General features: G+C 48.3%; 1 protein-coding gene across 1 annotated transcript; it reads right to left on the bottom strand.

Moving 5' to 3' along the window:
- Positions 1–5,334: 5,334 nt before the first annotated feature.
- On the bottom strand, positions 5,335–15,009 carry CLDN1 (claudin 1). The gene is made up of 4 exons (XM_059822745.1): positions 14,787–15,009; positions 6,559–6,723; positions 6,002–6,086; positions 5,335–5,497 (listed from the first exon to the last, which is right to left on the bottom strand). Exons 1-4 carry the CDS (start codon positions 15,007–15,009, stop codon positions 5,335–5,337), a joined length of 636 nt encoding a protein of 211 aa, XP_059678728.1.
- Positions 15,010–27,614: the final 12,605 nt, after the last annotated feature.

Here is a 27,614-nt window from a genome sequence, read left to right as displayed (position 1 = left end):
CAAAAGCAATGTGCTATAGAAGAGCAAAGTCCTTGACGCAGGCTGGACTTCTAGAAGCAGGGAAACAGCAAGCAGGCAAATTGAAGATCTAGTGGGACTGGAGGAATGAAGAGTCTAATGAAGGGGGATAATGAAAAAATCCTTGCAACGCTGTTTGTGTTGCAATCAAAGGGCCAGTTTGGAAAGTCCATGTCAGTTGCCCAGCTGGATGCAAAGCCCCGGCTGAAACATGTGGTTGTTCTGAGTCTGCGGCTGGTGGGGTAAACTGCAGCGCTCTCTGAAAAATGAGTGCACCTGGGCCAGGTCTGCAAAGAGCATTCTTATTCCTCTGGGACCTCTGCAGAGACAACAAACATCTGAACAGTGGCTGAGAAGGGGAATTTTTCTTGAATATAGTGATGGGGCTCATGGAGAGTTTAGAGGGACTTTGTGAGAGGCAAACCCTTCATAGGTGGGGTATACATATTAAGACTTGTGCAGGTTGAAAGGGAAGGAGGAATGAAAAAGCCTCAAGAAGAGCAGACAAATGCAGTCACAGGCAGTGATAAGCTCCTTCTGGGGATGCAGGTAAAGAGATCCAAGTTCCCGAGGTGGCAAGGTCTGCTGTCCTCTATCTTACCTCACAGCACCCATTCCTGTGGGCAAGGAGGGAGGGAACCCACTTGCACACCTCTGCTCTGCATGACACCAGCCATCTCCTCTGCCAGTTGATGGGCGCTAAGGTGGTGGGCAAACAACATCGTGGGGGAGAAATCCTGATGGCATACACACACACAGAGGTGCTACTTGCTGGCAGGACTGTTTGGCCACTTGCGAGGTTTTACATTGCAAAATTTGACTCCAGCTCTGCCACTGTGCAAACAGCTGACTCTGCAGGATGTCTTTTCAGGTAGACACAGATGCAAGACCTTGGAAGAAGATGCTGCTACTGTTGGCATCTTTTAGATGTCCGTTGTGAAAACACTGAGACAATTTTGTATCACTGTCAATTCACTGGCTGCCCCAGAGTTATTCCATATGTCTCCATGCTCAGAACAAAGGCTCAAGCTCTTTCACTCTGGTTACTTATCTAGATTTGTAAATCTGCTACATTTGAGCAACTTCAGGAAGTTACTGGCATTTCTGGGGTTTCCTCTTAAGCAGAAGTGCTGCACTAACTTCTTTCTCTCACTAATGCCATTATTTCTTCTTCTGCCTTATATTAAAAAGATTCTGAGCTTGTATGAATATTTCACAAACATTTATCACCAGCTGTCACCAGCTCTATTGGTTATTTCTGGGATCTCCATTGTCAGAGAGTTTTCAGTGCTTCAATACACTGTATCTATGTGCTCAGAGCAGTAGAGAAAACAAAGGCAGATTTATTATAAGAAGCTCATGCGTACATCAGAAGCTGAATCTGATAAAGGCATTAGCATGGACAGTTTCTTAGAATTACCAAGGTGGAGAAGCCAAGAAATCCAACAGGCTGATGCTATTCCAAAAACATCTTGAGCTCTCTTACTACTTTGAAATATCTAAGCAATATAAACAAGCATGTAATTCCCACTGACAGTGAAGTTCCCGGCACAGTATACACAGCTCTGGCACCATGTGAATAATAAATACGGTGTGTAAGAAGATGCCAAGAAGCAGTCAAAGTTCCCATTGTTTGTACAGACAAATGCCATCATTTCATTGCAAGATGGCTTTAGCAACAGGAATGTCGGTCACATGCAAGAATTGAAATCCAGTGGGAAACTCTTCCCCCAACTTTCAAGCCACATTACTCCTTTTCCACACAACCTGCAGCAGAGATGGCCAAAGGGCCGTAGAAAACACGGCCGAGGGGAATTGCATGATCATACATGGGGGAAAAGGGTTGGAAAGCTCCTTCCCAAATAGGGTCAGGGTCATCTCTTGAGACATAAGCCCTCCAAGAGATACTGCCCCTTGTCACCACTGAACAGGAATTAGGATCATGAGCCATATGAAATTGTTTACCCCCAAACCTCTTCCTTGGCTTTCTAGCCAGCCTGCTAGCAATCCACAAACTGCATCCAAATGGAAGTTTGGCTGTGAATTTTGTTGCATTAGAAGTACAGCAAACAAACAAGCTAGCCTCTGACTCCTTCCTCTGTGCTGGTCTCACACACACATCTGTCTCCCACAGCAGCCTGTTTTGGCCAGCAGCTGAGAAGTCCTACTGACCATTTTATAGGTGGGATTGCTTTCCTTCTCTGTTCTTCTGCCCAGGACCTTACTTCTGAAGTTTCCTGTGCAGAGTTAAACTTGCAAAAGTCCTTGGAGAAGGAGTGAGCATGAAAACATGGGAAAAAATTAATCTCAATGGAAATCCTTGACTAATTGACAGGTTGGAATAAGAATGACCATAGACCCCCAAACTATGCCAGGCAACCAGTCTGCTCCAGGCACTGCAAGCTCACTCAGCCAGCCACATGCCTGGCTGTTTTGTTCTGCCAGCTTTACAAGGCCTAATTAGCACTATTCCTTTTGTTTGTAATTACAAAAGCAAACAGCCCTTGGAGAGTGAGGGAATAGAAAAGGCAGCTCCTTGACTGAGTATAAGAAAATGTTTTAAATAAAGTTCACCTCTCATCACATGTACTTGAATATATGAAAGGGATGAACACAAGAGCCCTGGTGAATGGAAAAAGGTTTCCAGGCCAGGGAGAAGCAAGGGGGATAGAGCCTTGCTACCCTGGGGAGGTATCAGTGCCAATTAGAAGAGACCATCCCCAGCTGGAACCATTATCTACTTGGCCTGCAGAAATGGTACACCTGACTGGTTGTGCTCATTGTCACAGCTGGGAGAAGCTCAGTACCCTCCCAAGGGGCTTTACAGCAAGATGCATCCTCCTACAGCCCATCCCTTCATGATCCTGTAACCCAGAAATGTCAAGGAATTCCATGTAAGAGTTTAAGAGACACATAGATCAGCAGGTCTCTTCCTGCTCTGGAGGCAGAGCATCTCATGCAGATAGCCACAGCCTGTGCATACCCTACTCCAGATAAGCTAGAGAGCAAAACATCACTGAAACAGAGCACCTCTCCTGGGAGCGCCTTGGCTCCACACCCCCATCCCTTCCCCATTCCTGCAGCTCCCACTCCCCTGCAAGGGAGCCATCTGCCTTCCCCCTGCCCCTTCCTGCTCCACCCAGGGCGCAGCCAGCCTCGCCAAGGAGCAGACCTTCTGGTTCCTGGGCTGCAATCGTAGCAGATTACTGGGTGAGTTTCTGCCAGAGGCCACAACTGCCTGACTCACTGCAGAAGCTCTGTCCCCACCTACGACTGCTGTAGATACACACAGCTAAACAAGCTCCATCCTGGCAAGCAGGCTCCCAAAAGCCCAAGCCCCCCTCTTCCATGCACACTGTCCAAGTTCTGCTCAAAACCAAGAAATTAAGTAATGCAGTCTGATTTTCCTTAAAAAAGTCCATTTATTGAAATTGTTTAAACACTTTATACAAGTTCCCAATACAAGCGTCTGCTCCCTGGCTCAGGGTTAATGCAAATACAAAAGCACAGACTTCAGCAACTCTTTAATGTGACCCGAGCTGCCACCTCCTAAACAAGGTCTCATGAGGCAGCTGCTGTGCACAGGCAATTCCCCATGGAGAACTGGAAGCCACATGGTGCAGCTCCAAGTACAGGCCAACATCAAATCAAGCCTGAAGCAAATGCTCTGGTTGGTTTCTTTTAGTAACTTTGATTTATGTTGCAGAGTCAGGTCAAACAGAGGTACAAGGCTTACACAAACCACCAACACCATGGTTGTACATCACTCAGCCCCAGAGACTCTCCCTGTCTACAGAAGGAAACCAAGAAATCTGATGCCTCTGAACACATACACAATTATAAAGCTTGGTCAGAAACAACCAGTTTTCTTCTGTAGGAAAAAGCAAGGTTGAGCTTTGGAGAACTGGTACCATCCTTCTAGGAATTACAAGACAACTCCTGACAGCCTCAGCCAGTGTTAGTCAAACACCAAGTGACTGACTGGGTGTTTCAGAGGAAGGGTTGGGAACCTTTGATGATCTGCATTATTTTTTTAGATATGACTTAATATACAAGGATGGCTTTATCTTTAAAATGCTAGTTTCTTCCTCTTTGGTGAGCTTGGATTAAAAGAAAATGCCATAACCTTTGGGTAAGTTTCCTTGGAATTTGCCTTCATATCATCACTGAAAGTGTTTACAAGAAAAAAGACAGGATCAAATGGCAGCATGTGAGGTATCCTTGGGGAAACATCAGGGAGCAGCAGTGCATTCAGTTTGGTTTAACACATCTAGCTGCAAAAGGCAAACTGAGATTGGTAACTAAGCCTAAATGAGAAAGACTCAAGGAAATAAGAGAGTTTGTTAAAAAGTGGCCTGTAGCACACACAAGGAGATAAAGCTTCAAGCTCAGTTAGGTACTAGGATGGGAACATGGACAAACAATCACTGGCAGCACTTGGTGTCTAAGGAACAGCAGCAACAGCCCCACCAGAGACACCCAGTGAAAACAGAAGGCAGTAATTTTCTTTAGCTCTCCCCTGGCACCAGGGAAACCTTCAGCTGCTTTGGGAGTTTCCTAACCTCCGCAGTTACAATTTTGCAGCCTTTGGCTCAGACACAATCAACTTACAAGATCTTGTCAAAAGAGTGATGACATACAGTTAAGCCAAGCCACCTTACATCGCATCTTCTGTTGGCCAACAGCATGTGCGTGGACAGTTACAGATTTCAATTTAAGTAACAGCAATTTAATTGTGTCTGACCCTTTACCATGCCGATCTGCACAGAAAGGAGGGTGCTGAAGATGACACTGAGAAGACAGTACGAGAGCATTTTAGATCTCTTCAAACATTCCTACATGTAAAGTCTTTTCCCTAAAATTATGTTTCCCCTTAAGCTATTGGTTTCACTTTGTATAATATATGTTCCTTTAATTTCTACACACACCACACTGGGCTCTAACTTAATGGGATATGGGACTGAGTTGTTACCATCTATTTTTTTCTTTAAAAAACAACTAAAAAAGCACCAACATCCATCTAAAAAACCAGTATCATTTTTCCCTTTTACTCCCAAATACTAACTTAACCCAAGCTTGGAGGTTTCATCTTTCCAGTGGCAATACCTATGAACCTAGGCTAGCCTTCCTCCATGGGCTGGGAGAGAAAGGAGAAGTTATGTCCAGTAGCAAAAGAGGATTATAAAAATATACACATTTTTGGGAGAAGAGGAAGGCAGAACCTAGAGTCTGAACTCTGCTCAGGACAGTGGCATTGTAGTGTCCTCTCCAAAATGCTTTCACTACCAGCGCTGGCAGGTCCTCTTCTTTGTTTCATTATACATAATCCTTCCCTGTGGAGGGGGCATTTTTTGGATAGCCTCGGGTGGGTGGATACGAAGTTTCTCTCCGTGGACAGGAGCAGCAGAGGAATGCTCCCCCCAGCATGGCCAGAGAAGCAGCTGCCCAGCCAATGAAGAGAGCTGATCCAAACTCAAATCTGGGGGGAGAAAGAAGGAAGAAGTGAATACTACAAGTAATGCCTTTGGATTACAGTGTTACCATGTCCACACAAAGCAGAAGGGAGCTGAAATTGGGATGGAAGTGGCTTCCCGCAAGACAGCTGTTTGCAGCAGCCTGAGACTCCGCTGACCCTCAAAGTCCGGAGCTTTGCACACCGGGTTAGTCCAGTCTGGCAGCTCACCCCGCACGGCTGCAGCAGGGCCAAGTCTCTGCAAGCCAGGCTTTAAGCGTTTAGTGGAGGAAAAACCACAGAAGTCACAGCAGTTACATCTCTGGCAGTGACGGTGCCTTAAGTCTTGGCTTTGTTTTAAGAGCCACATGGATAATGAGATCTGGTCCTAACGCTCCATCTGCACAGTGTGAAGCCAACTCAGCTGGCTCAGGAAATTCCCTTCTTTGTTTTGAGCCACCGCTACTCAGAACTCAGCCCCGTGAGCATTTGTCACGCTATACCATAGTGTTATATCAAATGGGTCAGTACCTGGTATTGACAGGGGTGAAAGGGTCATAAAAGGCCCGAGCCACTCTGTTGCCATACCATGACGTGGCCACCAGCGCTGCCAAACCTGCACATGAAGGAAACACAATGTCATGCCTTAAGAGGAAACCCAAAATAAACAAAATCACTGCAAAAATTGTGTGTAGCAGAACCAGCATCTGGAGTGATGAGCTGTTACTTAGTGCTGGTTGGGAGAGAAATTAAGAACGGATTTGGGGTCACCCACAGTTACATTGCACCAAAAGCAGGACTGCTGACAGCCTTGCACTGAAGCAGGGAGTACAGGTCAAACTCAGCTCTGCTAATAGAGATGGAAGGCACGCAGTCCATACAGAAAGCATAATGCTAGTGCTAAGAGATTATTTGATGCCTCAGATAGCCAGCAGCTACTGTGCCAAAGTCTGCTAGGGAATTCCCAGCCCAAAGTGCTCTTCGAGCAATGACAGCAAGCCCTCCCCATCCTCTCAAATCCTATGCAGGATAAATACCATTTAGGAAATGGCACATTTTAATATTAAACACACCTGTATGTTACCAACCTGCAATGATGAAGATCACCCCACCAAAGACAGCCATCCGCATCTTCTTCACCTGGTCATCTTCCATACACTTCATGCATTTCATGCCAGTCACAGCAACAAATACAGCAACAAGGCCCAGGAGTATTGCAGCCACCATCAAAGCCCGAGTGGCCTGCAGACTGCCTAGAAGACATTAGGATTTGAGTTACCACAAAGAAAACTCAAGATACAAATAGAAATTCAAATTACTGGGCTCAGCAACCTTGTGTCAAAATAATCTACTCCGTGTTACACAGGACAGAACCAAGCAAGACATTCCTTTTTAGCTTTAAGCTCCAAGAGACTGTCAAGCATCAGGATCAGAAGACTCTCAGCCTCTTCTAAAATGCATGGCAAACAAGGGCATGCAGCTCTTTGCAGGAAATGACCTGGGAATTGCCCTCAGACATCTTTTGTTCCTTGATCATTTGAATCCCAATTGGAAGGACATATCTGTTTATCAAAAGAAGTATTCAGATTTAGGCTCTACCTTGACAATGCATTTAGGCACATGTTTTAATATGAATAGTGCCATACATATGAATAGTCCCACAGCAGACAGCAAGGCCCCTTTATTGCTCAACACTTCCAAAACCTGTCTCATACAAATACCTCAGTGCCCTCAATTTGAATCCCAGAGGGTACAAAAAACAATTGCAACAGAAACACGATTTTCCCAGCCAACTGAAAAATAGGGGGGTTTCTGCCTAAAATATTTAGACATCTTGAATATCTTTGAGTCTAAAGATATCTAAAGTGTTTTAAGAGCCTCTTGTGCTTTTGAAGAATTGGAGCATGGAGTGAGTGATGCCTCCTCTAGGCAAGGGTTGTATTTGCCTGGGTTCTCAGCAGACAGACTCGATGTACTTTATCCAAGATTTGGAGTTATATTGACTCATCTCAAGGCACAGACACATCAATCCTATGTACATGAGCTACTGAATTCAGATTTTTTTTATACCAAAGGAGAAAGAAAATAACGATATAAATTAAGTCTCATAATATATAATTAAGTCTCAATATATTAAGTCTCATAATATATAAATAATATAAATTAAAACTCAGGTGACAAACACCTGAGTAGCAGTGAAATAAGAGCCTGAGCTTTATTGCCTGGCAAGTCAGGTTTGTTTGAACAGTATAGGTTTCAATACACAGTCCTGTTAAGATCTGGAAACAAACAGGGCTGGTTAATCAAAGGAACAGGCTCCCAGGACCATGCTGTAACCAAGGCAAAAGTGTCCACTGACACAGAAGGTTATCCAGCAGTGACATATGTACAGTTTTAGCAAAGTATTACCAGAATCTGTTCCAAGTCTGGAGCTCACCCCTCAGAAAGCACACTGACTGAGAGCTCTGCAAAGCACTTCAAGCTTGGACAACTGCAGCTGCAAGAATTGAGCCTTCAACAGAGCACCTGCAAACTCAGTCAGCACTGGTATGGTGAACCCATTGGAGTCTGTGCTACAACAGGCTCTTTGGTTCAACCCGAAGCAGACTGGAGCTCAAATCTGACACCGGCCAGGAGAGTAGCACAGCCATACAACTATCCTCTGCAGCTTCTTTACTATACTTGGCCCCACAACACCACTGTGTGGGAAAATTCTTGTGACCCACACCAACAACAGGCTACCAGGTTCTAGTTCTACATTAAAACAGATCTGGACCAGCCTCTATATACACAACCTTTTTGTTCTGTAAATAGATTATGAAACCAGTTAAAAACAATACAATAAAAAGGCAATATTGAGAGCAATAGGAAGTGACACACTAAGTGGCTCTTGGCTTTCTCGGGAAAAATCCCACAATCAGCTTGGCTAGATGTCATCTCTCACTTCCTTCAAAGGGGAAGGGGTGACACATCTCTGCACCACCCAGGTGTTAATCAAAACCCATCTGCTGCATTGATTGCAGAAATCCATTCACAAAGCCGTTTATCACTTTAGCATAAGTCACTACAGCAGTGTCCAAACACATTTAAGAGATTTCTCCAATGTCAGAGATTACACTCTAAAAATAATTTCTAGCTTACAAAAGTATGCCAATTTTCAGAAAGACTTCAGATGACAGGTTACCTACCACCCAGACAACCAATTCAGCTACCATACATTTAAGGCTAAATTGAGCATTACAGCAGCAGCTCTGGAGAGGCCAATGGCTGAACACGAGTTCATACTTTGCATGAGGAAAGGACATTTTCTGCAGCGGTACCAAATCTGTTTCATCAAGTCTACAGTAAATTGGGCTTAGCCTTGCTGCAGAAGCAATTACTCTGTGGAGAGGGTTTTGAAAGAGTTCTTTCATGAGGCTGAAAATATGAAATGTTATCTCAAACAACTAGAAAACTAGTTATAAGGGTGGGAAGAGACCTCTCAGCCTTCAAACACAGTACTACAGGACAAACACAGGAAGATGCTTGAAAAAGTTTCTATGACCTGAGAAGACCTAGCTATGAAACCTGCTAAAATCTCAAGATGTACAAGTATTACCTGGATGCTTGCCATGACAGCTTTGCAGAAGCAGCCAAACAAAAAGCAGCATTGTGAGTATTTCCCAAGGCTGCCTGCTTTCAGTGCCTTCAGTCCCCTGAAGGGACATCTCCTGGTGTCTTCACCCCTCCCTTACACATGGCGTAAGAGGACAGAGGCATTTAGGAAACTTGCAGTAGGACAGAAAAACAGGTTGGAGCATTTGCAGAACGTACTGTCCCTTTATCCCAAGAAGTTTTAGTGTGACATGACTGTATCAGCCAACCATCCTCCCCTCTGCCTGACTGCCCTGTGCTCACAGCACGCACTGAGAGACAGCACTTTTGTCTTCCTACCACTTTTGCAATTGTGCAGTACATTGACTGCCATTAATCATCATAAAAGCTATTAGTTACTATGTACACATTAACAACCACGTTGTCAGTGGAAGCTGCACATCCAGAGGCTGAGAAAGGTAGTTTAATATTAGTTCTGTTGTTCACATGGGCCTTTCCAGGTGCTTCAAAAATCCCCAATGTTCTAACACACTAAACAGGACTGGCTACCGACAACAAGCAGAAGTACTCTACAGCAATTTAACTTTACAACTTCTACCATATTAGAGAGAAACAGGATTTTCCCCCTTGCTGCTGCAACTGTCTCACCAACAGGAACAGGTAAAGCAATTCTTGTGGCCTACCATGCCATACACCAGTGTCAGAAAGCCCAGGCAATCTCAGGAGCCCTTGGGGAAAACAGTTCTGCACAAGGGGAGACAAATGGGCCAGGCACCCAACAACAGCTGTCAGATGGCAACAGTATTTTGTCAATATAAACCACTATTGACTTGGAAGCCAAGCCTTTTTATTGCTGGTTAGTAATGAGACCTGGCCTGAAAAGCCTATAGAAAGAAAGCAGCAAGTACTGAAGTATTGAGGCTTAAAACTACTGAGGATGGCTAATAACAAATGTGAATTCTGCAAGCTGTAAAATACTGTGCAAGTCCACAAAAATGACATAGCAGCTCATCTGTTTCATGTAATGAAACCCACTTTTTTAAAAACATGTTAATAGCTCTGATTTATTGTTAGTGGGTTTGGACACAAACTACATGATAGAGTTTATCTGAAGCCTACATAAGACTTTTCCTTCCCGCAACTATCATTACCTGACACAGAAGTAATTGCCGGCAACTGCTTAGTTATGAAGAGGGACTTCACCAGCATATGTTTGAGGTTATTTTTCTGTCATCAAATTTCCTTATTCATTCTATAGTATAGATGATAAACAGAAAAGCTGTTGGGCAAGTGCCATGGGATTTTTGTAATGCAAAATTGCTGTAATAGCTCTGTGTGCAGATTATTTTCTGATAGGGATGCTCACTGACTGACTGCCTTGTTTGTGTTTAAGCTATGGACTTTCTTCCCATGGGCCTCCATACAACCAAGTGATGACAGAATACAGGTGAAACAGGCAGCTCCTTCTCTCTGGAAGGGAAGTTCCCCAGGAGTTACAAGCACCCCTGTAGTGCAGGAAGCATGTCACACTGTCCACCTCCAAGAAAGGTCAGCAGCCTTCAAAGCCTTCCCACTGGTGTTTCATGAAAGCTGAGTGTCCTTGAAGGAGATTCTGTTCTGCCCTGCCAGCATGTGAAAGTTACTTTTGTGCAGCAGGCAAGGGAATGAAGATCTGGGCAAGCAATAACAGCTTCAGAGGTAGCCAGCAAACATCTCTCACACTTTGCAGTCATTCTGGCTGGACCCAAAAGCCAGCTAATGGCTTGGAGGCTTTCAACGCCCTGACCAGCCCCTGCAAAGACCCTTCACACCCATCACCATCAGATACGCCAGGTCTGGACTCCAAAGCACCTCCCCACAAGTCTAAAAGACTGTACAGAGGATGCAGACCCAGACAAGGTCATGTTTCTTGCCAAAATGGGAAGGCTGAGAAGTCCTCACTACCTGTCCAGTGCAAGAGGCAAGTTCAATAGGTGACAATGGCCTTGTACTCTGCCTACCCCAAAGCAAATAAGGCTCAATGCCCTCCTGCAGTCACTCAAACAGCAGAGAAAGCTTGCTGATAAGACAGGCAACACAGTTCTAGATTCCTGTTCAGAAGAGACCTGGGCAGCCTGTTTTCCCACAAAGCCTGGAAATTCCCTTACCAAGAGATTTAGTAACACGTAGTAACACTAGCTACTAAAGCTGCTTGTAGAGCAATAAAGCCAGTGTATTGCAACAGACTCCGGTCCCCTCTTGCAGACACAACAGGGGCACCGCACAGGAACAGCCTCAGGAACAGCCTTGGTGGCATTCCAAGTAACCCTCTACCTTCTCAAAGCACAGCACAAGTGAGACTGCTTTATCACTCAATCATGATTTTTCATGAGGAAGGAACAGAGATTGAGAAACATGGGAGCAAATTAACCCTTAACCCACATGAAAGCACAGATACCAGCAGGTTCTACCTGCTTACTCCAGATCTAAAGATGGAGAGAGGTGACCAACTATTTGGACACTTTTGTCCCTCCTGCTATAGCTTTGTCCCTCCCTGGGCCACCATCCCAACTCCCCCACTACCAGGACAGAGCAGCAGTAGCCTGAGCATGAACCCTTCCTTCCCCCCACCCATCCTTTTCCCCAGCTCCTGGAACAGGCTTAGCTGAGGTGGTAAAGATGTAGGAGGGAAGATTTCACATTTCAGTGATGCTGTTTGACCCAGAGGGCATCCAAACCCTTGTTTATTTTCTGGGCTAGGGCACAAAGGCTCATTGTGGAGGTACTAGGTTTGGTGATGAAGTGGTAGATGAGTCTCAGCATGCCTCAAGCACAGAACGTCTCTCAGAAAAAACCAAACATGGAGATGAGTATCTTCAGCTAAAACAGCCTAGACAGGACCCAGAACAATCTCTGCTCTGAACAGGAGAGTGTGGTTAGGTGGGGCTGAGAGCTTCCAGAGACAGGTACAAGGAGCCCTTCTCTCTCCTGTCTGAGACCATCCCCCTGAGACCCCGGAGGAGCACAAAGCTGAGCTAAGCTCCATGGACGATGCTGGAGGGCTACAAGAACAATGCTGAGGCTGTGCAACAAAGCCTTGTTGCAAGGGTGGCTTTTGTTGCCTCTGTGCCTGCATGTGGCCACGCACTGCTTTTCACGTAAGCCAGCAAAACGCAGCCTTTCTATTGCCTGAATAGGAGCACTGACATAAGCCCTCAGCTGAACGCAGCTGCGGGAGAAGTGCCAGCATGGGTGCACTCCAGCAGTGTGGCCACACGGGAAGCTGGAGGCCCCTCAGTTGGCTAACGGTGCTCATCAGCTTGTGCCAACCCCATCTTTGACACGCAGCATCAGTCCAAGCCGCCAAACGCAGACACATCTAGAGGAATGGCACTAGCTACCAGATACCCAAAGCTTGCTGGCAAAGCTTTCCAGCATTCCCGCAACCATGAATTACTGCAGGTGTGAGGAGACTCAGTCCTTTCTACAGGGACAAAGTAATTGCAGACCTGAGCCTCTCCCATCAGCACATAAGGCTCTGACATGTGGCTCAGAGCATTCAGGGCATGTGAAGCTCTGGCAGGAGAAGTCTTCTGCCCACATGGCTGTACCACCTTCACCATGACAGATGAATATAGTAAGGGAGAATGTTAAATTGGGGGTTTTTCACACCTCCACCCAAAACAGCACTGCTGGTCCCTACCCAAGCCTATAAGACCTTGAAGGGAGAGCAGGCAGGGAAAACCACAAACAAAGTGTACGTCCATAGGCATGATCTGCTTTCAAGCAGGAAAGGGGCAACTTAAGCAAGCTGGGGTACCAAAAGAACAAGCAGTCCTTTAGCCAGCCCTCACTGACTTTCCCAAAGAGGAAAGCATCCCCTGCGATTTCCATATTTCTTGGGCTTCCTGGGAATTTTCAGGCAAGCATGCCCTGCAAGGCCAGGGGCTCTGTAGGAGCACAAAAGGCCACTAATGGCTCAGCCTCGGTCCCTGGCACCTCACACCTCCCTCCCCCGTAGCCCGGGAAGAGAAGAGCCCTTATTGTTTGCAGGACAAAGGTGAGGGGAGCAGCTGGTTTTCAGCACTCAGCCATGCATGGGGCCGGGCTGGAGGTCCTGGAACAGGTTTTCAGGAGTCTGTTCAAGCCAGGCTCCGCATCTGATTCTGCAGGCAGGTCTCATTTACAGCACAATGGGCTGCAGCCACACAGCCCCCGAGGCAAGTTTACCTTTCGCAACCCATCGGGGGTGGCTGGAGATTCCCCAGCCCTGCTGGCATCTGAGCCCCCCACCCCCAGTGCGAGATAAGAGGCTTGAAGCTGACCTTAAACATAATTACTATCCAAACCACCTCGGACTGTGTGCTTAGCCCAGCCCTAATTATCCACAGCCCTGCACCCTGTTAGTGCTAAGTGGGTGCACCGCACTCCTAAGGGAGTAATTTTCGCCTCTGCCAGCTGCAGGGCCCACGGGTGTTCGGGGCAAGGGAACAGGAGTGACTGATGTGGGCTAGCAATGAAGGTGGGGCCCGGGGTGTCCGGCTTCACTGCGTGACACACAGGAAGGGTTGGTGGCAATCCAACTTGGGGATACTCCCAATGGTCCCCAGATTATGTGAAACTGCCTGCCCATTCCTTTGGGAAAGAGAAGGTGACCAAGGTGGTAATTATTCTTTTATTAATTAGGGAGGGAGAGGGATGAAGGTGTTCTAGGACACTACTGGACTCGGGATGAGGGGAGGATGACTTGTGACCGCCCCGAGTGACACCCCAGCAAGCCAGGCTGCAGTTCCTGCATGCATGAGATGGCTTCGCCATCCCGGGACAAGATAAGAGACCTAGATATTACCTTGATGTACTAGTCTGCCTAAAAACTACAGGCAGTGCTACCTGGGCTGGAGTCCAGCTCACCTGCCAGCCCTTTGCTTAAAGCCGCACGGGGGTATCAGTGACTTTCCCAGAGAACAAAAGACCAAAGCAGTCAAACGCAAAAAGAAAAGGATCTGTGCTCGAAAAGACCACTTCAGCACCGCTGATGAACTTCGCTCCCCGCTGAGCCATGCCCAACGACGGCTGTCCCTGTCTGAACTTCTACAGCCAAAAGCTCTTGTTCGCAATCACGGCGCTTTCCCGAACACACGTGGAGGATCTGACCCTTCCCCTCCCGGGACGTTTTTTTGGGGGACGGGCAGCCGGCGTGCGGGCAAAGGGCTGCGGGACGGCTCCGGATCCCCCCCACCCCCCACCCCCCCAGCCCCCCCGCCCCGGGAGGCAGTACCGCCGCGGGAAGCGCTTCCGCAGGGGCCGCAGAGCCCCGGCTGCCCCGAAGGACAGTCACCGGGGGAGTCACCCTCAGGCCCGGCGGGGAGAGCCACCGGGGGAACCCTACGAGACAGGCATCTGAGCCCCGACGGGACGATGGGTGACCTCGAGCCCTGCACCTTCAACTTCCAAGGGACAGGCAGCGTAGCTCCAACGGGACGGATACCTTAAGACCCGACGGCAGCGGCACATCCAGCGGGACAGGCACTGGGCGAGGGCGGGCGACAGGACGGGCACCCCCTGTCCCAGCACTTCAGCCCACGCCCCGACACGACCGGCACCGGCGTGGGGGTAATGACCCTACAGGACCGGTACCCTCAGCCCCGACCGGAGAGCCATTGGGATGGAGGAGAGGACTCCAACGGGACGGACACCCCCAGCCCCAACAGGGCAGGCACCCCAACACCCAGCCCCAACTTACCCTCCAGCTTGAGCAGCGAGTCGTACACCTTGCACTGGATCTGCCCCGTGCTCTGCATGGCGCACGACATCCACAGCCCCTCGTAGAGCGCCTGGGCCGTGACGATGTTGTCCCCCGCGTAAGATGCCATCTTCCATTGGGGCATGGCGGTGCTGATGATGATGCCGATCCAGCCCAGGAAGGCCAGCACGAAGCCCAGGAGCTGCAGTCCCCCGCTGGCCATGTCTGCGCGGAGCCGGGCCGGGGGGAGCGCGGGGCGGGGCTGCTCCGCGCCGGCGGAGGGTCGCTGCGAGGGGAGCGAGAGAACGCCACCAGCTCCGCGCACCTCACTGCCGCCCGCGCACCGCCCCGCGCAGCTTTTAAAGCCGCGCAAAGGGCGCCCCCTGGCGGCCGCGCCCCCGCCCCGCCCCGCGGGGTTTTCCGCGGTGGGACGCGGCCCCTCACCCCCCCACCTCCCCCCGCCTTCCTCCGCGGTGAAGCCGGGGGAGCCGCCCTGGTTGCTGTCGCTTCCCCCTCCCCTTCCTCCCTAGGGCGCAGCGTCGGGGGAGGTGTCGACACCCCCGTGGTGAGGGCCACCAAAATGCGCCCGCCCCCCCCCCCCCCCCCGGGAGCGACCCCCTCCTTCAGGGTTTCGCCCCGATCCACAGCCCCTGGGGCCCACCCTCCCCCTCACTGCCTCTGGAGAAACGGCTGGTGCGACTGTCCTTTCTGTCCCCCACCGGGCGTGCCAGGGGATGCTTTGGCACCCTTGGAGGTTTTGGCACCTCCAAAGGGTGCCCTGGTTATGTCCGTGGGTCTCCCCCCTTCTAGAGCTGGGGGCCCTGAGAGCATGAACCCACGCTCGGTCTTGCTGCCTGTTGCTGCCCTTTAGCAGCCGGAGCTGTAAACTCCCCTTTTCGGTGAAGACTCGGCCGGGAACGGTGGAGACGGGGCAGTGCCACCCCCCCGCGTCCTGCGGGTGCCCGTGTCACCCGCCCTCCCCTGCCACCCCCGTGCCGCCACCGCGAGGCACGGGCAGAGGGGCATTTCCCACGCGGGGATAAACTGCTGCGAAGGAAGTAATGGAGAAGTCATGGAAATTACCAGTGCTATGATTTTAAAGGGCTTTCAAAGGGGCAGCTGAGCAAACACTCATCATCCATGTACAAATGCTGCCAGGACCCTAAATCCAAACTTTTGAACCTGCCGTTTTAATAAGGATGACGTGCTGTACATCTTTGCATTACCGGGTCTCTTTTAAAGAAGAAATTTCGATTTTTGAACGCTTCAGTGATTTACTATGGCTTACTGAATGAGCAGATTACAGACCAGGCAGGAGTGTCCTCTTTCTCGGGCGTGTATTTGTCCAGTTACTACAGCTTCCCTTTCTCCTACGTGCATATTTGAATATTGACAGATCCGGACTTAGAATAGGCGGAGTGAGGAACTACTGTCTCTTTCAGAGGGCCCGGGGAGCACACGGCATGGTTTGGGTGGTGCTGCCTGCCTTCATCACGGGCTGGATGGAGGGGACCTTCAGCCTGGACCTGCTGTAATCCCAGGCTCTGAGATAAACAGGTGATAGTTACTGATAAAGGTCCTGCTGGAGGTAGGGATGGGGTTGTATTGTTTTGACACCGTGGTTTGCTGCATTCTGATGACTTAGGAGATTTTGCTGGAGCTGCTTCCTGAGATTTGCAAGCAGACAAACACACAGACTCGTGATTACCTGACCAGTCCTGCGCAATGCCGGGGGGTCAAAGGGGAGAAAAGCAACCGCAATCTCCCCACACCGGGCAGAGACAAAGCAAGGCTGGTTTGCTCTGACAGCACTTGCAGCTGTCGGTCCCCAACCTCCGGGTAGCAGCGCTGCTGTGACGAAATCCATCCTAGTCACCTGGTAGCAAACTTTTCCAGTCGTGTCCTTTCCCACTCGCAAAGGAGTTAGGGAGCTGTGAATCTGCAGCTGAAGAAATGGTGTTTTCCTGGGTCTCTGTGGGCCCCGGTTTTATAGCTTTGGGAGCGAAGAAAGCAGCAAAGTTTTCCTTGGCAATGCAGAGATAACAAAGTAAATGCATCTCTCTCTGTACTCATCCAGAACTCTACTACAGGGAGTAGAGAAACCAGGGTGGTGCTGGCTGTTGGTGCTGGTCCCTGGGAGAAACAATTCCTTGCCCATGAAGAGGCAGGGCAGAAACCCACGCAAACCTGAGGACAGCAGGGTTAGGAGTGTCTGGATTTGATCACTGATGTCTGGGTAGTCATATCAGTCCGATAATGTCCATCTGCAAAGGAATGTGCAGTGTTTCCAGGTGCTGCAGAGTGCTGAACTGACTCACCCCACTCCTGGCCCTCCTGACACCCCCCAGACAGATCAGGCAGCTCCTTGCTGATTCCTGGAGTGTGAGGTCAGCTCTGAACAGGGGTACAAGTTCCAAAGATGCTTTTAGCAGATTTAGATCCTTTTGCTACAGGCTCCGAGCAGTCAGGTGGGGGAACAGGGATGTTTTGTGTGGGAAGGACTTGGGCTTTCTACTGAACCTTCTAGGAAAGTACAGGGAGGAGTCCTGGGTGGCAACGATCCAACTGCACTTGCGCTGGGAGGGACGTCAAGAGTGGTCTTGAGGAGATGCATGTAGCAGGCATGCAGGCATGTGCTATATGATGTAGCACTCCGATCATGCTGCTGGCTCTTGGAAGGACTGCAAACCGTGCACACCCTGTACTTGGGAAAAGCTGGGCTTAGGGTGTGTTCCTGAGGGGCTCTGCAGCCATCCCATTGCTCCTCTGTCCCTGATGGGTGCTGCACTGGGCAGTGGTACTGGGTGAATGCCTAACAGAGTGGCCTGGGGTTAAACAAAGCCGATGAAAGGCAATACTGACATACACCCATGCGCTCTTGGACCTCCCATAGTCCACGCAGGCTGCAGCACAGGCGCTTCCCTGTGCCTTTGTGCACACTTTCTAGGCACAAGTTCTGTGCCTGCACCTCGCTTTGTGGATGTGAGAGCTTGTAGACAAGTTGCTCATGTCTCTTTGACTATTGAACACCCCTGACAACCCATATAAACACCTCATGCCCGGAGTCCCAGCTTCATATTTTGCTTTCCAGGGACAGTTTGAAGTTGATACTTATTACTCACGTTTCATGAAAGATTGCAAAACCCAGCAAATCTTTCTGTGGACATCACAAGGAATTTACAGAGCAAGGTAAACACTGAAACTCCACTTTTTCCCTTCATCACTCATCAGTATTCTCAGCACTCTGGAATTTGATGAGAATTTTACAGCATCCCTAAGATCATCACTTCTCCTATTCTGGACTTCCTTCCTTTCTTTCAGACATGAAATATCTTCTTTCTTTTCTTTAGATGATTTTCTGCACTGGTTCAATGGACAAAATAACCCCCCTTTTTACTTAGTAATCACTGCCTTTCCTCCTCTGCCTAAGATTCTTTTTTCACTGGAAGTCCCAAAGAGTTTTCACTCTATTTTTGCCTATTTTTTCTACCTGACATTTGGAGAAATACCATTCCTTCAGATCACTAATCTCAGCTGAAAGACCTGGGTTTATCCAAGATGTTGCAATCTCTGTATTCTGTATTCTCTAGGCTAAAGGTACTCCAGTGCTGACAGTCCTTAGTGACTGGCCTGTTCTTAAGTAAACATGTGAGTCTTCATTTTTTGCCCTTTACAAAAGCAGGATCAAGTGAGAAGAGGCATGTCTATAGACAGTTACTGAAATCAAACTGGGATGTTTCAGTGTGCAGGTAGACAGACTCCTCTAATTGTTCATAGAGATTGTCCTTATGTGCAACAGTCCTTGCTGCACTGAGCAAATGCTTAACACCTTGGTCATGTTGCTCCTTTGGCTGTTGTTACTCAGACAAGCAGCCTCACCTCCGTACTCAGCAGATATTTGTGCTCTGTGGGTAGTAAATGATACCTGTTTCCTTTTCTGGCAAAACCAAGGTTTAACACTTGCCAGGACTTGCAAGTGAGCAGTCTGGTTTCCTCTTCTCTCAAACAGAGAGGAAGGTCTCAGTGTGCCATGCCTGTTTTTGGAGAGCACAGGGTTGCGTGTGATCCTCTGTCATGGCATCCCCTAATGCTGGCCCCTGGGCTGCCCTGAATTAATCCTTGAGCTAAACTGATGTATTAGGGGGAAGTATCTCACTCTGATTATACGTTATTATACGTAGGGACAGGTGTGCAGAGCAGGCACAGCTGCACAATCCTGGTTTCAGAGTGAAAACACAAGCTCCACATCTGGACCAGAAAATGGGAATGGGCAGACAACATCAGCCCAGCCCACTGTTTCTGGTGGCAGCCAGTTGTAGAGCCAGGGAGTAACACAAGCACATAGTGACACTAACCTAAAATATGTTGCAGCTCACCCTAAATATACCCTGAGCCAGTACCCGTACTTTTCACTTCAATTTTGCTCACTGTTTTTTTCCTCCATAAATTTGGCTGTTTGGTTTTTGAAACTTATGGCACTTGCAGCATCCTACAGTAAGGAGTTTTGCAGGTTAACTCTGTGGTTCACAGGAAAGTACAACAGCTTGTTTCTTTTGAACCTTATGACTTGCTGTTTCATTTGATGTCCACAACGTTGTGGGAAAAAAAGGGCAGATTGCTGGGACCACATGCATTTAGCTCTAGTTTACATTGTCTAGAAAAAACCTTAAAATTACTTTGTTGTTTATCTGCAGGCTGCTTTTTCTTCTCTCTCTCCCACTTACTCCCCCATCCATCCAAGAGAAACACCCCTGCTGAACCTTAGCTCTAAACACTGTTTTGCAGGCAGCGCCCAGATGTCTTTGCCCAGATGTCAGGAAGATCTAAGGTGGCTGCGAATCTTCCCTGGGATTAGTCAGGGATTGTGTCCAACCCAGTCTGCAGTGAGGGGCAGACACTGTGTTTGACCATGGTAGCAGCTGAAGCAGCCAAAGGTCACAGCTTGCAGGGCTGCAGAGCACAGCAGCACAAAGAAAGCTTAACCCTTCATCAGCTGCTCACTATTGCAGGACTGCCATTTAGTACAAAGTTTTAAAAAAGGTTGTTGGAGAAGACCTGCTCCAAATGGCTCATTGCCTATAAGGCTACAGGATAGCAAATAGCACCAAAACTGGAGCTTTTCCCTGCACACACGGATTGAAATCTCCATTTCCAGGAGGAAAGTTCAGATTTCCTCTTTAGAATTGAAATTTGTGGTTGATGGAGGCAGCATCAGTTAGAGAGACTGACTGCACTTACTTGATACTAACCACACACAGGGAATATATTGTGAAAATTGGATTTAAAATGGGCTGTCTGAATTATTCCTTCTCAAATGTTGGGGGTCAGAAACACCATAAACCTCTCTGTGTTTGGTCAGCAGACATGACCTGGAATTCCTAATCTGCTGGAGATAAACCAAGCTAATAATCAACCCTCTTCTTGCAGTCATTCAAACATTCATGTTTCCTCACCAGCTGTAATAAAGCTACAGTTTTGGGAGTAGTTTCACTCTACTCTTCACTTGATGGATTTCATCTGGCTCTAGTTAAAATGTGCTTATATGTAACACACTGAAGTTGCACGAGGCTGGAGGCTGGCTGAACTCCTGGATTCTCCTCCAAACCACCCTTCATCGAGGGCTCTGAAAAGGATCGTGTCTCCTCCCCGGCTTCTCGGTTTTCACCTGTTGCCTTTGTTTTTTCTCCTCTCCTGAATCGGCAACCCACAAATAACCACAAGGCTGAAGACTGTCCCACAGAATGCCCCAAAACACTGAAATCATTCCCATCTATAAACAAGTGGGTTTGGCACGTATAAAGCTGCACCGTGTGTGTCATTACCCACAGCTCTCAGATCGCTGGGGTTGTCTGTGCAAGGCAGCAAGCTGCTGAGAAATAAAGGTGGTCCTGCATTTGGCCGCTCACGTGTTGTTTTCCAGAGCAATATTGGAAGCTCTGATAGAGATTCCATGGCACGAAACCTATCCCATGGAGGCCAAGAGATTTGACCCATACGGTAGGAGTTATTTTGCTTTTGCTTTTCCTATTTTAGGATTGTTCTTTCACTGGACATTCTGTACCAGAGGCCAGATAGAAAACAAAAGTCAGACACAATCAAATTAATGGAAACAATAATTTTCATAGTACTAGAGAGGTAATGGTGGGAAAAGCAGGGAGTTACTAAGCTTGCTTCTCCATGCTGTCGATAGACAGTAGCTCTGTGTCATATCATCAACAAATGTCTTTCTCAAAATGTATGAAACTAATCATGGTGTCAGATGATGAGACAGGTGTGGTGGGGCATCTAGAGAAGAGGCTCAACAGTGAAGTGACAGGTGGAGAGTGTGCCTTGTTGGAAGGGTCAACCACTTTCCCCGCCATGTGTCACTAGGGCCAGGTGAAGAACAGCAGCTTCTGGTGTTGGAGTCCCAGGGCAGAACAGGGATAGCAATGAGAATAAGTGAGACCCAGGCCTGACTGAGAGGGGGCAAATCCGTGTGTGTGTGAGTGTCATACTCAGCACATGAGCCATGACAGATGTGCACCAAGGTCCTGACAAGATAAAATTCATCCCTGGTAGCATCCATGGAAGAGTTTTCTAAGTGCAATTAAGAAAACATCTCTCAGCTCCTCCACGGATGCCCTTGGCATCCAGCCATCCTGTTTGCTCTCACCGTGTTCGCGATGCCTGCAAGATCTTGGTGCTGATCCTCCAGGGACCAGTTGAAACAGGGATCACATTTCTATCCATATCTCACCAAGTTTCCACCGGGGACTCAGGGATGGGTGGTGTCTGTGCTCATATATGAGCTTGATGGTCTAGTTATAAAACTAATTTCCTGAGGTTGATGAGTGAAGAATCTGATCACCTTCAGGATCACCACTGAAAAATTTTCTTCTTTGGAAGAATCTCAGGTGGTTCTTCCCGACATCATAGGAAGGAAGGAGGGGGGCATTGGAATGATATAACAAACAGATAGAAGGAGGAAGAAGAGAGGATGCCTGATGACTGGATCTGAAGTCCTCTGCAGGAACTGCTGTTAAGCCAATACTGAAGACAGAGTTACCGCCATGAAGCCAGAGTTACTACCACTTATGTTGCTCACCCAGTGAGCAACTAAGCTATCAAGTTCAAGTACCTGTGAGTCTGGTTTTGGGGCAACCTTCATGTCAAGGAAAAGCCCAAGCCATAGTCAGCATTTTAGAGATTGCTCAAAGATTCACATCCCAGGATATGGCTATGTCTCACTTTTTTGTGCCTGGATCACAACCATTTCCTCAGCCCTTACGACATGTCAGGTAATCGGTGCTGGGAAGATAAAGTGATCCAGGGTCCTTCCTAGAAAGGCTCTGCTTTAAACTGCTGCAAGATTTGTAGATCAGACTGTTCAGGGGCAACATAAAGGCTAGGAGATGAGGTTTCAGGTCTCTTTTGGGGTTGTTGAACTCAGTCCCTTGCACATATTACTAGGAATTCCTCTGGCGATGTATTTAACCTAACGTTTTTGGGATGTACTTGGTTACTGGAACAGTTCAAGATATAGATTACTGAGAAGTAGAAAATCTTATGACAGACCAGAACTGGTGAGCAATTGCTCAGCATCCCAATGGATAAGCTGACCCTGTACAGCCATCTATCAACAAGTAGTTGTCTCTGGAAAGTGAGAGGACCAGTAGGATGGGATTTTTAAGTACTGATATTCAATATGCTTCAGTCCCCTTTAAGACACTGAAATCAGAGCCAGGTATTTCTGAAGCACTCAGTAGCTGCTGCTGTAACACACATGGCTGGATTTTCCAGTGGGGAGCAGGGTCAAACATTTAAAGAAGTCTTTAAATGTGGCCAGTTATTCTAGTGCCTATGTGGAAATGAAACTCTTGAAAATCCTTTGCTAAGTGCAAGACCCATCTGCACTGGAAGCAGAGCTTGTGCATGCACATGTGTGCAAGGCAGAGGAGGAGGGAAGGAGCTTCTCCCCTGGACTTTCTAACACACCCTTTATCGTTAGGACTGGGAGAGCACATTGGCAACCCAAGGTCATTATTTCAATGCCTAGAGGTAGTTTAAAACCCCAGTTATCTGGCTGGAGCCCAGAGGCTGGAGGTGTTTCTCTGACAGCTGTGTCTCTCTCCTGTGCTCATGAAAACTCTTCCTTAAGCCCAATGTACACAGAGGCTTAGCTGATGGGTGATTTGGGAGCACTCGGGTGAGCCCACACCCTGTGCTGTTGGAAAAGAAGGCGTGAATGAAGCCTAAGCCAGAAGCAGGCGGAGGGATGGTCTCCTTTGGGAGAGCTTGGATGAGGAACAGCACGTCTCCATAAAGAACAGAAAGGGAAATGGAGCCCTACATGAACCACGACCACCGGGGCAGAATAGGGACGGAATAGGAGAAGGAGGGAAAGCACATGCCGTGCTCTCCTCTCCACTAGTGCACAGAGTGACTCCAATGTGGGGGAGAGGACAGGGCAGGAGAGAGAAGAGGAGAGGAGGCCTCTGAAGACACTCCCTATATAAATGCTTGGGCGAGATGAGCACGGGAGGCTGGAGTCACCTGCTGTTGTCTCCTGTCCCAGGGCTGGGACTGCAGCTCTGTCCCTCTCTCCCCATTTCTCGTGGAGTTTTCATCAAGGATTAGGCTGTCCTTCCCCTTCCTCATTCCTCTTCCTCCATGGTTTTGTCCTCCAGCCTACAGCCCAGCTTGGCTGCAAGGTGAAGGCAGAGGGTGATGGGGTGTTTGTGAGCCATGAGGGGCTCTGCTCACACTAGTTTTCTCAGTGGCAGGAGCAGAGGCATCCCTGCCCCGTCTCCTCCCCGTGAAGAGAGAGGACTGGAGTGAGGGGGTGGCCTCCTGGGAGTCTTTGGGCTGTTTGCAGTTGTCTTCTCCCCCTTGCTGGAGCCCAGCTGTGCGCAGTCCTGCCCGTGGGTACAGCGCCTCATGGGGGGGCAGACCTGGGGGTCACCCTGCGTCAGCTTCGGGCAGCATTCGATGTGCGGTTTGGATGCTGGGTATTAAACAGAAGGGGACAGCGAGTGTGTGGTGAGGGACTGATGACAGGAAGGTAAGCAGACACTGATTTTATGAGAGTTGCAGCCCCAGAGCTCTGCAGGGAAACTCCTTAGAGATCCCGTACCCAAACCTGACCCACACTCACCTAACCAGGTCCCAAAACTGTCACGGGCTGTGAATCACAGCAGCAACTGCTTTCTCTGAGCCTCAGCTCTTGCCTTCCTTGCCTTTTTATAGCAAATCAAACATCCTGTTACCAAACCATGTATTTCTAACCCAGTAGTTACTTTTATCCCCTCCTCAATGAGTCTTCTAGAGGGTCTTTCATCACTCTCCGATAAGCAGGTTGGTGAATAGGAGCGAGGGGCACAGAGGTCTGAAGCGGATGTTTCTTGTGAAAAGTGAGTCACAAGAGGGGCTGGATTTCAGCCAGGAGAGCCTGCAGGGTGAAGCGCACGTACGGCGGCCCCTCTCACTTAGGCAAAAGTGAGACGAGTTTCTGAGAAGCAGCCGCCGGAGCACAGAGACAATGCAAATCCCTTCCACCACAGGACCTTTCTTCTGTTGCTTTTCTCTGGTACTGTGGAAAGAGCTAAACATTCACCCCGCTCACCCTTCCCTTCCTGCACGATTGCTATTAGTGGCACAGACCTTGTGCTTCACTCGCATTTTATCGCCTTTGCATCAGGGCACGGGAAAGTTCAGGCTCACGCTGGGAAACACATGCTTGGATGAGGATGACGCCACCGGGACGTGGCAGGGCATCAACAGCCCCCGGGGAGCTTGGGGAAGAGGGCTATTCACTGGAACTACTGACATGCCGAGAAAAGGTGTGTCTAATCCACTGCCCAGCTCCTCTGCCTATACACGCCTGTGTGAAGCTGGTATGCAGCGACAGCACTGTGTGTTCTCGGTGGTGGCTGCTTTCAGGAAACCCGAGTGGTCACGCATGTTTTCACCGATAAGGATCTTACCACGCCCGTGCAGAGAGTGCTGCCCCAGTGCTAAAGAGGAGCGGGGCTGTGACTCCTCGCTCTCGATCTAAGGCACTTAGTCAGTGCCTCCGTTTCCCCAGCTATAAAAGGGGTTAGTAATACATCATTGAGACTATGTGTTTCTCAGGTGTGGGATTCCATAGGAGCTATAAACCAAAATTTATTGTACTGAAGAGAGGTTGCAGGGTACTTTGAGACCCTGAAAAGACTCTGTTGAAATGCTTATTTTATTTTTTATTGCGTTGGAGTGATTAAAAGAACTCTTTTAAAGGAGTGTATGTAAGCATCATACCTGTGTGTATAGTATACACACACATAGAGTTTTTGCTTACCAATCCTTTAAGCTCCTATCTACTAGAAAATGCCTTTCCTTTCGTATTTTCTTTTAAACCTATATATTGCCTTCTTGAAAAGTCACAGGTTGCTCAGAAGTCTTACTGTTTTCCTTGGGGTTACCAAGCTAACTCCAAGCTAAATCCTAGGGTTTTGTGACCATATGAGCATGGCTGGAGTGGTTCATTACAGCTGACCCACACTGCTCCATAATTCATGTTTGCACGCATCTCATGTCCAAGGAGCACTGATCTGGAGATGAAGGCACTTAGAAGCCATGGGTGGTAGTGTATGAAGCAGGAAAATGGAGGGGGTACAGCCAGGAGGTAGGAGTGGGAAGGGTCGGGCAGACAAGCCCATGGAATCTTCCACAGCAGCAGAAGAGCTCTTAGGGAAACCCCTCCCGAAGCTCTCCATCACCTCTGGCTCCTGAGTTGTGCCCGTTGGACAAGCCCCTGACCCTGAACATGACAGTCACACCACTGACTGCTTGCTTGCCTGCAGTTAGGTCCATATTTCATGCATTAATGCACAGCATCACCGCTTCCCTCTTGCTCAAGTCCCTCTGCTACACTATATTAGACACTGTGGAAGTAAAGTGAGGACACAACCCTTCCCTGATCACAGGACCTCATTGGGGTGTTGCTGCAAGAACGGTTTTGTAGGTAGACAGATGAAAACCAGCTATGATCCTCCCAAGAGCGGCACTAGTTTCTATCGCTCTGTCTAATATAATGGCTTGCCTTTAACGGAGAAGCCAGACCACTTTGTGTTAATGAGTAATAAAAGCAATCGACCCATAGTGCACTCGTCTCTTAGCTGTGACTCTGTGTAGACAAGGTGATAAGGCTGTTACAGTAGCAAAGTTATGCTGCATTGATACCGTGCAGTTTAAGAGCCCTACAAGGCCAAGCTCTGATAATTAAGCATTAGGATGCTTTTGTTAGTGTCAAAGTACTGTAAATGTTAGGTTAGCCAGGAGAATAAGATACAGTTAGCATATATAGTACAGCCTACAGATCCATTTGAAAGCTACACTGAGTCATGTCATCCAGGTTTTAGGCTATACAAAGACATCTTGGGAGGTTATTTTGGGAGAGCTGTTTTCTGAAGCTGAGGGGACATCTGTCATGCTAAGTTAGGAAAGCAGAGTATGATGAGAAACTGCTACAGAGTTTGCTTCACAAAAATGCTGACTTGTTTTAAATAAAGAGTATTAAATACAAATGGCCTCAAGTTGCACCAGGGGAGGTTTAGACTGGGTATTAGGAAAAATTTCTTTACTGAGAGAGTGGTGAAACACTGGAATAAGTTGCCCAGGGAAGTGGTGGAGTCACCATCACTGGAAGTGTTCAAGGAAGGTCTGGACGAGGCATTGTGGGACATGGTTTAGTGGGCATGGTGATGTTGGGTTGATGGTTGGACTTGATGATCTTAAAGGTCTTTTCCAACCTTAATGATTCTGTGATTTTGTGTGAAATATGTACCTTGTCAGTTTCTACTGAATAAGAATATTGTATTCTTTCTAATAATGCCAGCAGTTACCATGGAAATTTTTGGAGACATGGGCCTAATGAAGGACCAGATACTGCATTGGCCTCTCTGTCAGGTGAAAATCACAATCTTCATTGTGTTGCACGTTCTGGAGCAGTCTTACACCAGGGAAAACTGGAGGATCCTGACCTCCTCTGCCACCAAGGCCAGGATGCTCCTGAGCCCTGAGCTAGATGCAAATGTCTGGTGTGAAGCCACTTCCCGTCCCCCAGTGACTCACGGCCAGGGAAGCGCTGGCATCCTGCTCTAGGAAGGGTCACTCGCCTGCCCTGCCCTGCAGGGAGGGTGAACACAGGGAGGTGGATGGAGCTGGAGCTGGGACAGCAACAGGAATTGCTGGGTATGCGGAAAATAAACAAGACTTTGCCAGGACTGCCGTGACAGCTATGGAGAGATGGAGCAAAGCACAGGCAGCACTGGTAACTGGACACGTTGCCTTCATCCCTTAGTGGAATTTGCTCCTTGGGCTGTCATGTGTGGACATCTGATGTGCTAAGCTGGAAGAACAGAGTATGAAGTGCCCATTACAAAAGCTTAGAAACACCACTCTGGCTATTACCGCAGTCCTGCTGTTCCCCTGGGAGTTTTTTGCTTTCTACCTCGGTCATGCTAGTATCGGGCACACTTTCACCATGCACCAAATGAGGAAAAATGGTCCCATTCTCCCCAGCTGGGTTTATCCTCTCTGAAAGAGGCCTGTATTTGGGTGCAGGACAGAATGAGAAGGCAAGGAGATCCATATGGCTATAATACATTTGCTGGCTAATTCTCTACTACTGTAAAACTCTGTTTGTGGAAGGCTCTCTTAAATTTTCTGAGTTACTACTAACAACTGGCTAAGATATGTTGTTTTGAAAACTGATGCAGCCACAGGTTAATTAACACAGTGCAAGACAAGCATAGGAAGATAATGCATATTATCAGCACCTGTCTCACATCAATGCAATCTATACCC

Source organism: Gavia stellata, chromosome 11, assembly GCF_030936135.1.
Source record: "Gavia stellata isolate bGavSte3 chromosome 11, bGavSte3.hap2, whole genome shotgun sequence".
Taxonomy (NCBI): Eukaryota; Metazoa; Chordata; class Aves; order Gaviiformes; family Gaviidae; genus Gavia; species Gavia stellata.
The sequence above is the reverse complement of the archived record's forward strand: the minus strand, read 5'-3'. Positions and strand labels throughout refer to the sequence as shown.

Coding starts and splice junctions, on each gene's coding strand:
- CLDN1 (XM_059822745.1), bottom strand. CDS start 15,009: ATGGCCAGCGGGGGACTGCAGCTCCTGGGCTTCGTGCTGGCCTTCCTG. Junction 6,087..6,558: donor GGTGATCTTCATCATTGCAG/GTTGGTAACATA, acceptor CTTCATGTGCAG/GTTTGGCAGCGCTGGTGGCC. Junction 5,498..6,001: donor TTCACCCCTGTCAATACCAG/GTACTGACCCAT, acceptor TTCTCCCCCCAG/ATTTGAGTTTGGATCAGCTC.